At 38.7% G+C, this 17123-nt stretch overlaps 1 protein-coding gene across 2 annotated transcripts in view; it reads right to left on the bottom strand.

The window, feature by feature from the left end:
* LOC135255269 (protein kinase C-binding protein NELL1-like) overlaps positions 1-17123 on the bottom strand; it is a 175596-nt gene that overhangs the window by 109018 nt on the left and 49455 nt on the right. For both annotated transcript variants that reach the window (XM_064336215.1, XM_064336216.1), the window contains exons 5-7: positions 12190-12286; positions 6677-6749; positions 5610-5692 (exon numbers count right to left, since the gene is read on the bottom strand). In XM_064336215.1, coding sequence (XP_064192285.1) covers positions 5610-5692; positions 6677-6749; positions 12190-12286 — 253 coding nt within the window. The remainder of the gene's footprint in view (positions 1-5609; positions 5693-6676; positions 6750-12189; positions 12287-17123) is intronic.

The following is a 17123-nucleotide window of genomic DNA, read 5'->3' as shown; positions in this document are numbered from 1 at the left end:
AGGAAACAAGGTAAAAGTTAGGGTGAGGCATATAGCCTAACATTCACTAACTAAATAGCTCGTCATTTTTTCCTGCTTTTGTTCATCTGGGGCCACATGCATGAAGGGAATATACACATTAAAGAACTTTTTTTTCATTGCACATAGTGGAAAAATCTATACTGTGCAATTTTGTAGTCTTTAACATGTGCCAAGAAAAGGACAAAAAAGAATCATTATGCAAAAATGATCTAATATAATGGTAATGCTGGAGAAAATCTGCCATTCAACAACCCTGTTTTCAGGGCCAGATCAATAACCCAATAAAAGGACAGAGTGGTGCTGAAGAATTTTCAGTGGTGAAACTGCTTTTAAAATGCTAATGTGCAGTGAATTTACACTTTATTGTGCAAACTCAGTATACCAGCAGTAATTTATGAAGAAGAGCTGTCTATTACTATTGATTATTAGTTCCAGTCTTAACCACAGGCTCGTATGTGCTTGTGAAAATGCACAAAAGAATTGGACAAAATTGACTGGGAGTGGTACTTCCATTCCAGTCACCTTATTTTTTAGGCTACTCTCATTTTATAGCTATTAAGCTTATTTTAATTTGTAATCAAAACAGTGGAAATCGGGATCTCATTTGAACAAAACATTTTTTTCCAATCCTGGCTTTCTGATCCTTTTTTTAAAGTGACCTTCAATTTAGTTTTCTTTTGCAAACTCATGTTTTTCTGCCTGTTTATGTCAAACACTTGTTTTTTTACATATTGTGCCATTTCGCAATAGTGCTGAGGCATGCCCCTTTGTCTAGCATTTCAAGCTTTTTTAATCAATGGAATGGTTGTCAGTATAATGCTAGCCATTTTTTGCATTGGTAATGATAATAAAGAGCTTGACATTGATATGGTGTAAATGTATGCTACTTCTGGTTTCATGGAGTATTTGGTCAGCTGGTCAGACCATAACTCAGAGGTTTGCATCTCTGAGGAACAACTGCATTTTTCTATTTACTCATTTGGTAAAGAACAAATATTTATACATCACTATAACAATATGATACTTTAATTGTTTAATTAAAAAAAATATTAAACAGCCTTTCTACAATCAGCTTCAATGTGCAAATCAGTATGTCTCAAGGCATAACAAGATTCAATATGCTTTGTTCTATGTGGTATCATCTTTTTCTTCCTCTTACAAAGACCTCATTTCCCACTTAATTCACTAGGGGCAGGCAGAGAATAAATCACAGACACATTCAAATGTAATTACTGGCAGGAAAGCCAAGCTTAATTATTTTTCAATTCTGACTTCAATAAATTATGTAATAAAATCAAGCATGCGGTATTCTCTAAAATCACAAAATGTGTTCAACAACTGTTCTTCATAGTGAACCAGAAACACTGTCAACTAGTACTGCAGTAATTCATTTAGAACAGATTCAAAGTGAGTATAGACGTTATGGGTTCTTAATTGTGAATAAATAATCAATTCGCTTCTCAGAACTGTGCATTTTCATTGTTCAAAAACAAGCGAGTTATGTGATTGGATTGGATTATCCACTATCTTTGCTTATTTGCAAATGATTCCAAACAGGACCTATTTTGGGTTATGTGGATCAGGCATCACAAGTGGAATGCAGACTCAATCATCAGAGCCTGTAAATCAGACACATTTGCAGACTGAAACATTTCAGAACAGCTAGGGTCCCCCTTTTATGCACAGTGTGGGATTTACAACACTGCAGACATTTCCTACTGTAAAAGATATGCTTCAGACAGCTCCAGTTGTCTGTTATTAGACAGTTTTTCCCATGGTTGTCTAAGCAGCCCTAAATCCAGAACTGGCAGTTCACCAAAAATAAACAGAAAATGATCACACTTTTACAGTCCACTTTCGTTCATGCATCAACACACCAACATGCACATCTGGGTACATAATTACAGCAGTAAGTACTACCATAATACAAGTAAGTGCTAATAACAGCTAACATTAAAATTCAAAGACACTAAAGGCCACATCCAGTCTGTTATGATCATTTAAATGTTATTTATTGCTTCTATTTTACAGTTTTAATGCAAAATGTTAACACGTCACAATGAACAATAATGAGAGGCAGGCAATGATGAAAAAGTGCAAACTGCACAAGGGGCTAAGAAATGAAGAACTACTGGAAACCAGCCTCGTCAATTTACATTTGTTTTCTTTCCACTTCAATTGTGCATGATTTTGTCCCCATGTTGTCCCCAGAAATTTTGAGAGTGTAGCCTGGTGGACATTTCTGGACTCAGCACCTTTCTTTCCATCTATTTTCACACTCATACCATTCAGACAGGCAATGTTTTTCATCAGCAGAAAGAACAGACATTTATTTCATTTGACATAAATGGTTTATGTGAGGCAGCAAGATATTTGTTAGGCTGAGCAAAAGGATATCCATGTCATTACTTTTATCATTTAACTTACAATAAACAGAAAAATGAAATAATTTAAGTTGTGTTAATAAATTGCGCATTCTGTCAATAATTTTTGATTTGGCAAAGCAGAAAATTATTTTCAAAAATTGTCATTTATTAATTTTTGCACATCGATTACTTAAACAGTATTTGAATAGGAATGGTTCCAGCATATGGATTGTCAATAGAATACACAGTATATGGTTTACTTCGACATCCAATATGCTTTCAATGTGTTCCACTGTTATTAAAACAAGAGGCAGTGCTGTCGAACTGCCTTCATGAAAAGTGTATTGACAATGAAATCCAACAAGCCACTGGTTAATATGTTTTTTGATGTTGTTGTTGTTGTGATCCGCTGTTCCACAACGTGAATTGAAAATTTTATTGCATCGAATTATTCAAGTTTACCAAGCTGTATCATGTTATGTTGGTTCCTTGTTTGCTTTTTCCGGGTTATTAGAACAGGCAAGACTACAATATCCAAAGGGAAATTTAAAGCAATGTGCGATATTGCGCTGGAAGAAGAGAGTATTCTAACGATTTTACGTGCTCCCTGCTGTTACAGTAGCACAGTAAAAAATTTTCCATTATAACAGACCCAGTTTATGGAGTTCAAGCATGAGGGTGTTTTCACATATAATAGTGCTTTTAAAGTCTCAACCAAAGACCACAAGGGTTGTTGCATTCTATTGGCCCAGTTAGTTTCTCATAACCAAATACAAAACGGACCTTTCGGCAGGAATACAATAAAAATTTAAATCACAGCAAGGCAAGCAGAATGGAGCACCACTGGTGGGCAATTGCGACCTTGTTGTTTATGGTTTTCTCTGTTGTTCCACTCAGCAGCACTACGTGGTGTATGATGCCAGACTAGTGAGGTAGGCATTCATGATTACAATGCCATATAGCCTAGCCCTTGCAAAGTGCTACGGAGTAAATATGTTTGCCTAGCTGCAGTGGCTCTAATGTTGTATCAGAGCTGCACATTCACTGCACATCAGATAATGTTCTAGTTGGGCTCATGTCAGAGAGAGAGACACACACACACACACACACACACACACACACAAACACAGCTCAATACAATGAAAAAAATGAAATGAAAATAATTTAATTGATTACTCCAAGCATAGTTATTCTATATCTCTTTTGACATGAAAGTATGTTTTCGTTTGGTTGATGTAAAAAAAAAAAATAAATAAAATAAAAAAACATACAAATGGCAAATGTGTTTCATAATTCTGGAATTTACCTTAGTCGAATCAATTATTGATTGCAAAAATGACAATACAAAATCAAAAACACAACTCAAACAACCTGCTGTGAACCAATAACACAGTGCAGACATTGTGATTTACTCTACTTGGTCAGACTGTATAGAAACAGTTCTCACACAGGAAACGATACGCACCACAGTCCGAATGAAGAGGGCCGAGATTCGCTTTTTGGTGAACCTTTTGCATTTTCTTTGGTCTGTACCAGATTCCACATGATACCACACCAGTCAAAATGATCCAAACAAAATGAACAAAAAGGTCAGAAAATCCAAACCAAATGATGTAGGTGTGAAATCACCCCCAGTCACCATGGTTCGGCGGGGCCTGCATAATAATATTAATCCTCTTCTTTTACCAAAAACCGAGCAGCATGCAACAGCATGAGATCAAAACCTTTAATCTCCTTATGTCTGCTTATTTAATCTGCTTATTGACTATGAAAGCAGGTTGGATGCATCTTCACACTGCAGGAAAGACGGTGGATGCGACAAAAAAAACGACCCTTTTCCACTTCCCAGCTCCTCTGCGCCCAAACAAATTGCAAATAGCCTCGTCTCCGAAAGAAAATGTTTATCCCCCGCAGTCGTGAGTGCCTTTCCGCAGTTCATTTTTGAAAACTTTTTGTGCAAATGTAAATTTTTGTTTCTATGAAGCACCGACACCTGCTGTGACTCATATCCATACTTTACTGTAAAAAAAAAAATAATGAATATATCTGTAATTAACTGTGGTACGAAGCGAAAGACTGCATAAGACGGGCCAGCAAAACATCAGTTTTGTACAGCACAGCACAGTCACCTGGCAATGGCCTGGGAAACTATGCACACCTACTCAGTTTTTATGGTTTCATAATGGGAAAATGGTGGATAAATGTGTCATGACCTGTGTGCTGTAATACAGACAGCACTCCCAAGGAATTTGAGCCATCACAGGTCTTACTATGGCCAGGTTACTGTAGCAATTAAAAGCCACCAACAAGAAGGTACTGTAAATAACCACTGGTAAAACCTGGGATGACTCACACAATGCATTCCTATGATTATCTGTAGTTGATAATCATGGGTTTGTCCAAAAGATTCACAACCTCAGCACAGATATTAAAGCTTTGTTGCATCTTTAATCACCACATTTTAGGGTCTTTAGATCACGTGTGACATTTGACATGTCAACTGAAATACGAAAAACTAAACTTTGTTTAAAAAGAACTTTTTCATTCTGCCTGATAGTTATGTCCTCTGAAAACAGCCTCTGCCGGCTGACTCTCTTCAGTGCTGCACAGTTCCCCAGCAAAGGACCAGTGGATGACAATAGACACACAGTTGGCAAGGCAGACTACAGGTCCCTGATTAGCTAGAGGAATGGTTAATGCGCAATGAGGTGAGAGATGCCCTGCCAGCTGAAACCACATCTCCCTGGATGACCCCATGGGTAATTAGACATGGTGCCATGGGACATCCAGTCCAGTACGCACAAACAAAACCAGGATAAAATTCTGCTCTGTAGGGTATGTTACAGCACTGAGGACTAGCGCTTTGTCTGCTCGCGCCACCGGGGAGGCCCTAGACCTGGAACTCTAGTTGTTCTAGTTCTATTTTATGCTACATGTGCTCGAAATGTCATAAAGCAGTAAACTAATTGGTTTGCTTTGTGACAGGTTGTTTGTGAATACATTTCATGTATTAATTTGTTAATTACTGGGTGTTGAATTTGGAACTGGAAGAGCTGTGAGTTGCCCAGCGCGAGCACATCTCCTAAGGAAATAATTTCAGTACAGCCAGTAAATTAAACGTTCCCATTAAAAATCATTTCAGACACATAACATATCCTGAATGCTGTCTCTGGACACCCCGCATATCTTTGGCCCCACCCAGGGTATAACTGCAACACTAACCTTCAGTGTCATTTTAGCCAGCAGCTCTTGCAGATCCATGATCCCTTGCACCAGGCTCAGGAAATCACTACAAGTTGGGCAGGCTCAACAGGACAAAAGTAGAGTGAGATTGACAGAGAACAGAGAGCAGACAGAGCAAAGAGAGGGGGAAAGAAAGATAGAGATACTAAGATGAAACACTGTCAACAACTCAAATGGCCAAGGAAATAAACTGACATGTAATTTCAGTTCAGCTACGACTGGGTGACTTCAGGGTCAGCGCAACGACCCGGAAAATTTGAATCATCCCTTCCCTCATATTAAATGCTGAGTGGTAATTATAAACTGTTAAAAATGAAAACAAAACCCTGTGTTGAACAAGCATCAAGCACAATACAAATAGGTTTCCATTTTTTGTGTGTGCCTACTTATGGTCAAAGGAAAAGGAAATTTCTGAGAAACTGTGAGAACAGATGCATGCCCATTCATTATAAACTGGGGAAAACCAGAGATTTAATATAAATGCACCCATGTTATATGACATGAAAACAGCACGCATACACACTCAAAAGACAAATCAAATTTAACTGTACAAGCTATATTTCTGCTCCCTGTTCATTGACTGAAAGGACCACTCTGTGCTGAGACCAATGTTCAACTGAGAAAAGAGATTGCCTGAATAGACAGTCTTGTGGGATTACTGGCTTCACTTGATAAAATGGGCCCTTTCCTCCACATCAATATTCCTGACTGTAAAAAAAGACAAATTGCCATATTATTATGGCTTTGAAAGGCAATGCGATACAAGTAGCGTGCCCTCAAAGGCTTTTAAAAGAATTGTACATTACAGGGTTTCAATTTTTACAGGCTCTTCACAAGAAACTAAAAACTGAATATTAGCAAAAAAGGCTAAAATAAAGACTAGAACGAAAGACTAAAAATAATGTATTCAGGCTTCACTAAGACACATCAGAAAGCTGTTCTGCTGAATCGTGTGGGCACATACATCTCTAAAGCCCCCCCCCCCCCCCCCCCCCCCCCACAGCCACGCTCCCCTGGGTAACAAGTCAGAGAGCTGGTGTACTTACTGCGATTCAAGTTCGGACACTGTGTGATGTATCCATTTGGAGTAAAGATTAATTTGACATCTTGAATGATACCCTGAAGTGGCAGAAAGATACAAAAGTACATTTTAATTTAACCGCATCTGTACAGACAGTAGGACATTAAAAATGACTTGCTCCAGCAGAAACTCTGCTAGTGTTACCGGTCAAGATGACACCCATGGTTTTGTGATCTATTCATCAGTACTTTTGACTGGGTCTTTGACAGGAATTCCCATGAAAGCTTACAAGTATAATTTATATTATTTTAATTAAAAAACAAACAAAAAAATAATAATAAACCGCAGTGACACCACACTACGAGTCAAATGTGTCCAATCCAGAATTCCATTCTCATAAATTCATCAGTGTCCAAAAATGGTTTATTTCAATAAATGGTTTATTCAGAGTGACTGTGTACACATGGACTATTTACCAGGACCGGATGAAGGGGTAATGACCCTGGAGTGTGCTTGTCAGTGAGCATCAGTGTACGGTCACGTCTCATTGACTGAAATTCCCTGCTCCGGTGTCTGACAGGGGGCTGAACGTGTAGAGCAGGTTGCCCTGGCTCTGAATGGCGGGGCACCGGGAGGGCACTGTAAGACGGGGACCATAAACCACCTCATCTCATCGCCTGCCATCCGCAACAACGACGCCGCAGCGTGTCTATCAACATGCAAACTCATAAAGCCTCATATCCCTCCCTGCTCAGTCATTCACGAGGCTAAACTGTGCCAACGTAGGCGCTGCCCCGTTCATCCCTGACAGCAGAGAACTGGAATACCTACCAGGACAAAGCTATAGGCATGTAACGTGCAATTATGCAATACTCGACGATGATTATGCAGGTCAACAGCTTTCCATTGTCTTCGTTTTCTCTGTGCCACATGTTAGCCTAAAGACGGGAAAACGTCTGTCGTAATTACGATGCGTGTCATAAACTTTACCAATGCAGTGCATTTTGCAGCAATCGTGTCATTTGCACTGCAAGTAATCATCTAAGACGACTCTGCTCAAGAACCAGAAAGAAAAAATAGTAAATTGGCTCAAAATAAACAAAAAAATGCAGATCTCAATAAACACTCTTCAGAAAACAAAAAAAGCTGTATAAGGTTCAAAGAAGTATTTTCAACAGAAATAAGGTAAAAAAAAAAAAACACATGACTATGCTCTCATTAATTACAACCAGAAGGGATGGGATAATTCTGTGTGTGTGTGTGTGTGTGTACTGCACACACACACGCACACACACACACAAATATATGTTTGCTGGTGTGTGCATTGAAGGTGAACTTTAGCAAGGCAAAACAATTGTAGGCGTTATTTATTCCCAATAACAAGCATAATGCATGATCATCAAACCTACAATTATAGACCTGGCTATTAGGAGGAGGGGTTTTTTGGTATTTTTAAATGACCTAGGCATTTAAAACCAGTCAATATGCTGGAAAATCTATACATAGGCTACTCAAACCAATATACACACAAAAGTAAAACATCCATATTCAATTAAACCAAACTGTATGTTACCAAATCAATACATATGCTAATGAAATCAACACATACACACCAGTCATTGCATAACAAGCAATCTAATCCATATTTATGCAAAGAAACATGCACTGAATGCCAGCAGACCAAAGCAAACACAAAACCTACTCACTATTAAAACAGGACCTCGTACATCAAAAACCTCCAATGAGCTCACCACTTGAATGTCTGACACACCACCATTATCTCATCATTTGGCTCCTGGATACAGCTGGCATGTACTTATTACGGCAGACTGATAATGAATTGCGACAAAGAAATAGTGAGGCTTTCCCATTAAGTGCTAATGGCTAACACTGAAGATTAAACCGACAACTGCTACTTGTATTAAAATACGCAAGGAGTAGAATACTAAATAATCCAGGCCACCTTGTACAACAGAAATTTCAGATAGTCGGCAAAAACAGGATGGTGGCTATGATTTACAGCATGGTAACAATTGGCACTAAAATGATAAATAATGTCAAAGATAATTTCTGGCTATTTGTAAAGTACTTACAACAAAGTACAAACTGGATAGAACTTTCATTATAATTAGCCAAAATAAATTGTATTTGTTTGGAACTATACAGTCATCGGCGGCAGTCGGCACGGGGTGTTGGGGGGCTACTAGCCAACAGACACATGCATCTGGAAAAAAATGATATTTGGAAAGAGACGTTGACTTTTTCGAATGTAAACTTTTGGTGTTTAAGGCCGCAAAAGGGACTCGTTGAGGTCGAGTGTAATGGGGTGAGTTGCAGCAGATATCTAGAAAACATATCAGATCTCAGCTAAATTATCTGGATGATATATAGTACTGGGGGTGAGTGAAAATATACCTTAATGTCATCTTCAATGTGTAAGGAAGATCCCTGCTATATTGGACTTGCAAAAATCTGGGACCCATGACTGCATTATGATGAAAAATGTTTGGTAGTACTGCAGTAAATGCTGAAATATTATTGAGGTTTTCAGCGATAAAAATAGCCTTCCGTGCCAAAATGTGTTTCATGGAAAGGTTTAAATACTTCCAAAACAAGAAAATGTATTAAAGTTTAATAATCATTCAAGAAGACACACATTTTATTATAAAAATGAATTAAATAGCATCAAGTTTAAAACCAAGGTAAGCATTGGACCATTATTCCAGTTGGCACACAGAACTGGAACTTAAACATAACTCTTCTTTTTTAAGGACTGTCATGTCGTGCATATTTATGCAACAATATATTCACATCACACAAAAAAATGCAACCCATATTAAGTGAAACAAGTTTGATGTCTGCTTATTAGACAGGCTGTATATAGAGTAGTACTGTCTACAGACCTACAACAAACAAACAAACAAGCAAATATGACAGCTGCTTTTGCTCTGCATGGTTTTCAGCAAAGCATTTCAAATAATCTGGTCTTCCTTGACATCCAGAAAACACTGAACAGTCATACTAGGACGGTAAATACCATGCTTGTAAGTAGATGTGTACTGTACGTGTGCAAGTGTGTGTTTGTGTAGCCTTGTTTTTAATTGTCCACTTATGGCTCTTTAGTATGATATTGGCACATTTAAATTACAGGTAATTTGCCTGCATTGGCTTGATACAGGAGAGCACTCCAAAGCAATCCTGCTGCATTATCACCTTGCCTGTATGCATTTATAATGCAGAATAATACACTGGTGTTAATCAATGCAGAAATAAAAAATAATAATTGCAAGCAGTTCTTTCACCAGCTGTCCTTTCAGAAGGATCTGGAAGGTGTGAGACAGGTAGCACTGTAACCTCTATCTGTCTCTGCACTGCCGTAAAGTCTCCCAAAGGAATAGCTATGCTCGTTTTACTAACAGTAATTAGAGGGAAACTGCAGACAAAGAGAGATAGAGAGCATGAAAGTGCACTAGAGGAAGAAAGACAGAGAGCGAGAAAGAGCAAGTGGGCCAGACAACAAGAGAGAGAACTAGAGAGAGAGGCAGGAGCTATGAAATAAGCAGAGGTAAAGAGACCTACAGTAGGAAATGAAACCAAGATATATTCCTTTACCTTAATTCCATCTATAAATGGATAAATTAACCGTTATATTGTATATTAATCATTATTCTGGAAAGGCTCTTTCTTACAAACAAGTATATGGGTTTCCCCCCACAATTCCACAGTACAGTAAATTCACTGCACACAAATATAGATGCAGATAATTTGCTACGTCTGCTCCATATCACATTACACATAGACTAACACAAAGACTAACCAGTGAAGTCATTCCTCTTCTTTTCTTATTATTTCCCTCAACACCAGAACAGTGATAAACTACTGCAGGTTTACTTTGCCATCTCTTTTCTAACAAAGGACCCTTAACACATGGCGCTTTTGTATAAAATGAAAAACGTGAAGGCAACACACCCCTCTTGGGCTTGGGCTGTCATATATACAGTGAGCTCCATAATGTTTGGGACAAAGACATATTTTTATACACTTTGGTTTCACCATGTAGAAATTACAGCAATAGCAGCACTTTTTATACATAGCCCATCATTTCAGGGTATCATATTGTTTGGGACACATTAATGTTATCCAAATGAAAGTATTCATGTTCAGTACTTTGTCGCATATCCTTTGCATGCAAAGTCTGTGACCCACAGACATCACCAGGTGCTGAGCATCTTCTCTGGTGATGCTCTGCCAGGCCTATGCTGCAAACATCTTCAGCTCCTGCTTGTTTTGGGAGCTGGTTGCCATATGTTATGTCTTCAGCAAAAGAAATGCATGTACAGTTGGATTCAGTTCAAGTGATTGACTTGCCCAGTCAAAAATAATGTTTTTTAAAAACATTAAAACATTAATTTGTTGCTTTTGGGGTATGTCTGGGATCATTGTCTGGCTGTGGGATGAAGTGCTGTCAAATGAGTTTGGAGACATTGGGTCATCAGGAGTGTAGCCTCTGTAGTTCTGTTTGTAAAGTCCTCTGCGGACAGTCACTAACACATCCACGTCTGTCTCCTGTAAAGTGTTCCTGATCTGTCGGCCAGGTGTTTTGGTGCTTTTCTTCATTATGGTGAGAATTCTTCTGCCATCAACTGTAGAGGTTTTCCTTGACCTACCAGGCCCTTTGAGATTACTGAGCTCACCAGTGCTGTCTTCTTAATGATGTTTCAAACAATTGATTTTGGTTAGCCTAAGGTTTGGCCTAAGTCTCTCATTGTTTTTTCCCCCTGATTGCTCAACCTCATAATGGCTTCCTCGACTTTCACTGGCACAACTCTGGTCCTCATGTTGACAAATGGTAATCATAGACTCCAAAATCAATCAAAAACCTTGAATCAAGACTAGATACAGAAAGCTCTCTTACACCTGCAGTACGGAAGCAATTGAATGCACCTGGCTAATCATAAACACCTGTGAAGTAATTTGTCCCAAACATTACAGTGCCCTGGGGGGCTTTGCATAAACAGTGCTGTAATTTCTACATGATGAAACCAGAATGTATAAAAACATCCTACAATAAAAGCTGAGAATGAGCACTTTGACCACATACGCATTTGATTACAAATCAAAAATTGCAGAGTACGAAGCAATATATATATATATATATATATATGTATATGTATGTCCCATTACTTCTTTTTTTTAAACTCTGTGTAGGCAAGGTTATTTGCTTAAAAAAGCAAAGCTGCACTTTTTGCCATAACACATGCAACTGATAACACAGTTTGAAACAAAAGACCCTATTAATGAAAGGTGCTCATTACATTTCATTACATTTATTTGGCAGACGCTTTTATCCAAAGCGATGTACGATAGGTGCATGACCTCATAACCTGCGGTTACTAACTGATGCATTTCCGACAGCACGTCTGCTGTAGAAAGTAACACAGTCCACATTACAGTTCATCATGGCATCTTTGGATTTCACTGTTTTGGAATGAGTAGTGCAATTTTGGGTGTGCAGACATGGTGTCATGGTGCTCTTACCTTGAACAGGCCGTGTTTGTGGCTATGCTGTCCCAGCCACACTCCGCTGCCCAGGGTCAGGTCCATCTGTGGAGGGTCTATCACACGCTCGTAAATCCTGCCAACGACACAACTCCTCCTTAGTGTGTGACGCAAAGAGAAACACTCCTAAAGCAGCAGTGAATAATGCTGGGTAAAGAGAGAGGGGAAAGTGCAGGCGTGTTGATGAATGGGGTTTGGAGAGTGGGGTTGCTCTCTCCTCAGGTGTGACAGACTCACTGTTGCTGCCCTTTTCAGAATGGATGCCACTGGCACGGCTATTGCCTTGCCGAGTCAAGACCGTTGCATTGCCAACACACAATTGTGGGTTTCAGTCGATAGCCTTGGGCCAAATGTATTCCTTATCTTTAGCAAGGTGCTAACTATTTAACATATTAAATATCATTTATAAAATAATTTATTAACTACCAAATTAACCATCAGCCAAGTCTTGATTAAGCAGGCTTTGAGGAATGCAATCATCACAGCAGCACATCCCCTGCACCACCACAGCACATGGAAACTAGAAAATGAGATGCCAATTAGGCTGGTAATTTAACAGTGGGGACATTTTAGTTCTAGGCTAGGGCCGGGACCATCAAGAGCACTGTCTGAAAATGTAAAACAAAACAGAAATGGTTTCTTGAGTGCATTTGCCCAGAAAACCAACAAGGATAATCATAATAATAGCCACACTATCCTTTATCCATGAAAAAAGACATCACTGTCATTTCAGTCTTAGAGTCAATTATGTTGACAGCTCAAAAGGTAAAGATTCACTGCACAATGGAGACTGATAAGCTAATTCCTTATTCTTCTCAGAACTTCGCTCAATCACTGCATTCAGAATTTGGTCTTCAGAATTAATTTCTGTTGGATGAATGAGTTATAAATGAAGAGAATAACATGGAGCATGGCTCAGAGAAAATCCTATTCAGCAGGGTAGCGTAACAGAAAACTCAGAACAGACTGGCATGAGAGAGTATAATTGGCTCTAGCACTGCCCAGGGATGGGAGGGATTCAGTCGGCCTGGATGACATTTCATTGAGCAGCAGTGATCCCCGCTGGTCCATTGAGCCCGCAAGTCATGTGTTCGGCTGCGCAAAGTATCAACTGGTAAACTGCAGCGCGATAAGAAGCGACAGCCGACATCACATGCTTCGGAAACAAGCGCACGCTCATCTGCGCTCTCCTCAAATGAGAGACGAGGTTGCGGCAAGAAGTGCCGATAAAAACCCAGTTGGGCATTCCACACCGGGGAGAAGAACGAGGTGCAGGCATAAAAATAAACAAATAGAAAAGACAAAACAAAAACAAAATGAATCAAACTGCTTTTTCGATTAACTGGAAAATTGCTGTTATCAAAAAATGAATTATTGAACACTGTTTTCACTTCCAGAACCAACAGAAAATTAAGTCCTTCTTTTTAATCTTCAGGAAGATGTTATCAAAAGTGCAGCTTTCGTTTTGAGAGCAATATTGACAGTGTCTCGGCCAGATTTGAAGGGCCTCAGTTTTATTACTATAGCCAGTTTTCAGAAACCCCCATGTGACTAAAACATTAATATTTTATTGGTGAACAAACAAAATATAGGTATATTTTACAATATCCAGAGGAGAAAAACATATTTAAATTAATTTTCAATATGCCAACTAAAATTATTCCCAGACAGCACTTAAGTGATCAGAACATGCTTTATATTTCAATCAAATACCAGCAAAGACCACTACAGACCCATCCTTCCATCTGAAGGTAGAATAACATTCCACCATAATTAACTCACAGCATATCACAGACTCAGTGGGGAATTATTTGAAATATGAATTATGAGCAAACAAAAATTTGCTTGTGTGAAAATGTAAAAAATGAGGAATGACATGCAATGAATGTGAAAATGAGTGCATTAGGGAGATGAAATTATACAAGAGAAAATGGCAGCAGTACAAAGAACTTCAAGATTTTTTCAATGAGCAACATCAGGTTACAGCTAAATAAAAAAATAAGTCTCAAAGAGTCCATACATTCAAATGTGTATGATGCCTCTCGGAATATCAGCTAGTTCTACTGATGTAAGGAGGTACCCATCACATCGCCTGAAAGTGAATGTTGTCACAGCTGAATTTCCTCCTCTCAAAGTAGGCCATACCAATTTGTCAACTCAGAAATTGATCTAGTGCACCATACCAGAACACAGACCGTAATGCCAAAGCAGCCTTAAGCTTGTTCTTTGTGCTGAGTGCTGAAATCCTGAAAGGATGCCTTTTAACTCCATGCTGCTACTTGTCCTGTCACTTTCCAACCGGTTCCTTTCTAATAAGGCGATCAGACCTTGCACCATTCGCTCTGCGTCAGCATGTGAAAGTTAATTCATGGCTGGTAACTTTTTGCAATGCGTTTCCATACCAGAACTATACAATGGGTGGAATTTCATCAGCAAGGCAGGTAAAGGATTTCTACCCTGAAAAAATAACTTGTCGGAACAGAAGATGATTTGGCCGATTTTGTAAGTATCAGAGGGGTGGTTAAAAAAGTACGTGCAGTTATGAAACAAAGCATTTTTCCTGCATTTTCCTACTAACCTTAAAACTTACTTGATTTTGGAAACAAACTTCAACCACCAACAAAAAGCAGCTTGCTTATTCGCTGTGTAGACACTTTGGGTGCAGCCACTTTTATTCCTCTCAATTTAGTGCAGGCACACACAAATTTACCAATGTTCATTGACCAAGGTGTGCACATCTCAGTGTGACCTCACTGATAGCTAATGGCATAAATTTCAAACTGCCATGTGTGACTTCATATTAACCTCCTCTTCCCCCTTCTGTGGCATTCAGGGCAGCCTGTTTAATTAAATGATAGAGTAGAGCTTTCCAACTACCTATTAGGATGGAAGTAGGTAAAAACCGTAATGAGGGACTCATACGCACTGTTCACCTTAGCTGTTCAGCTATATCTCTGTATAGTACATCGGATTTCAAGCTTGAAGTCAATGCTTTATTGTACATGGTCCGTTGGATAAACTTTTAAAATAAAAAAATAAATAACACACACAAAGGTCTCTTTTCAGTCTAGAAAACAAAGCAGTTAATGGACACTACCCTTTATAAAGGGAAAATTGAGGACAAGTTTTAAATAACAAACAGTCAGTCAATTGGCTAGACATGACATATAAATAATTTTAAAAGCAGCAATTTTGACTGTGCTTCCTGTTTTTTTAGAAGGAAATGATTACAGCTTGTTTATCTGTGGACTGTGTTTTTCTGTGGGGTGGGAAAGAACACATATGTATAGAAAAACTCACAAACGAGCAAATGCATCTCTTTCTCAGTAGCTTGGTAATTTACACCTAAAAAGTGCCTGGCTTAGCTGTTCTAGTATCAAAGAAATCTCTGAATTATGCTCTCTTATCTTCAAGGCTTTTCATAACATACTAATTCAGCTATATCTTTCAATAGCACCAGCAAGAATTCCTGTTTCTGGGATATTCAAGGTCAAGTATTTGCAGGATTATATTGAACACATTCAGCACAAGTTAAGTGAACTGACAAGTCAACCTCTTCAGCTCATCATGCCCTAGTATAACTGTCAAAATAAATCACTCCTCTTACATCTTTCCATATTCTGGTGCACAATGGGTACTACACAATGCTGGCATCCCAGATGCACATACTTCACCAGGAGGAGCACTGCAAAGTACCTCCAGATTAATCAAACTGGCTATAGTAAATAATAATTTACTACGTGTGCCAAAATATATGTAAAATTTTTTCTTAATGGTCATTGTGAACTTGCACTGCATTAACCTGGTAAAGCAATATGGCCTGCATGTTAGAGTCTTAAAAATACGTGCCTGTAATGGGTTAGAAACAATGCAAATCAGATCACACATCATTCATTGTATAAATCAAGCCTTCTTTACATTTTGTGAGGCAGGGTTGGGGGTGGCCACTGCTCACATGGTGAACAGACAGGAGAAACTAAACAAAAAAAGTATTGGTCTACCACCTTTTATTAGTAGAGAACACCAAATCAATATAAATCTTCAAAACACAAAAATACCAATACAAACCAAACACACTGAAGGCAAGAGAACAACAAAAACAATCAAAAACAGACACCAACCCACCATACTATGCATAGCCCAGCTCCCAAACACTCTCCTAACATCCTCCTCTCTAGGCCTGGGAGCTAGACCTCTTAAAGAGTCCATAATTAGGTAATGGGCCACAGCTGATGTGATTGCAATGAACCACAGCTGAGGAAATAACTGTCTGTAGGGCCGGTGAGATCAAGGAGGTTTTTTGATCCAGGATATGTAAAGCTTTGCCTGTTTTATCTATGTGATATCTCGGTACCTCATTTCAAACTAAAGAAAAACTTTTAAAAACTTTTTGCATCTTTGCCAAGATAACTGTGTTTGTGTTACTTTATTTCTACCAACAAACTAATCTAAGCTGGTACAAGTAAATGGTACAAGTAAACTGTACAAGTGTCTTGCTTCATTTAAGATATTTTCCAAGTGTCTGTGATGCTCACATTTAAACAGCACACCCCGTTAATGGGTGAGGATTAGTCAGATTTGGAATCTGTACAAAGGGGTTTGGTGGAAGAGGTATATTTCACACTGCATTTAATGAATAGATGGGCACTGATAAAATAGATTCATCCTTACAGTATAATTAAACAACCATCCCAACCACTGTATATAAAACCTGAATACCAGTTCAAGCAATCAATATGCTATGTGACATGTTGCTATAGAAACCCTCCTAATCCTAGACACAATGCCAAACAATATAGGTTCTCTAGTGGAGCTCATGCTTGATGGATTAACAGCACCCAACAAGAAGACAAATAACCTGTGCTGCACATGCTCAATAGGAAAATCACAGGACACATTTGAACTCTAGAACA

This window comes from Anguilla rostrata, chromosome 5 (assembly GCF_018555375.3).
Source record: "Anguilla rostrata isolate EN2019 chromosome 5, ASM1855537v3, whole genome shotgun sequence".
NCBI classification, from domain to species: domain Eukaryota; kingdom Metazoa; phylum Chordata; class Actinopteri; order Anguilliformes; family Anguillidae; genus Anguilla; species Anguilla rostrata.
The sequence above is the reverse complement of the archived record's forward strand: the minus strand, read 5'-3'. Positions and strand labels throughout refer to the sequence as shown.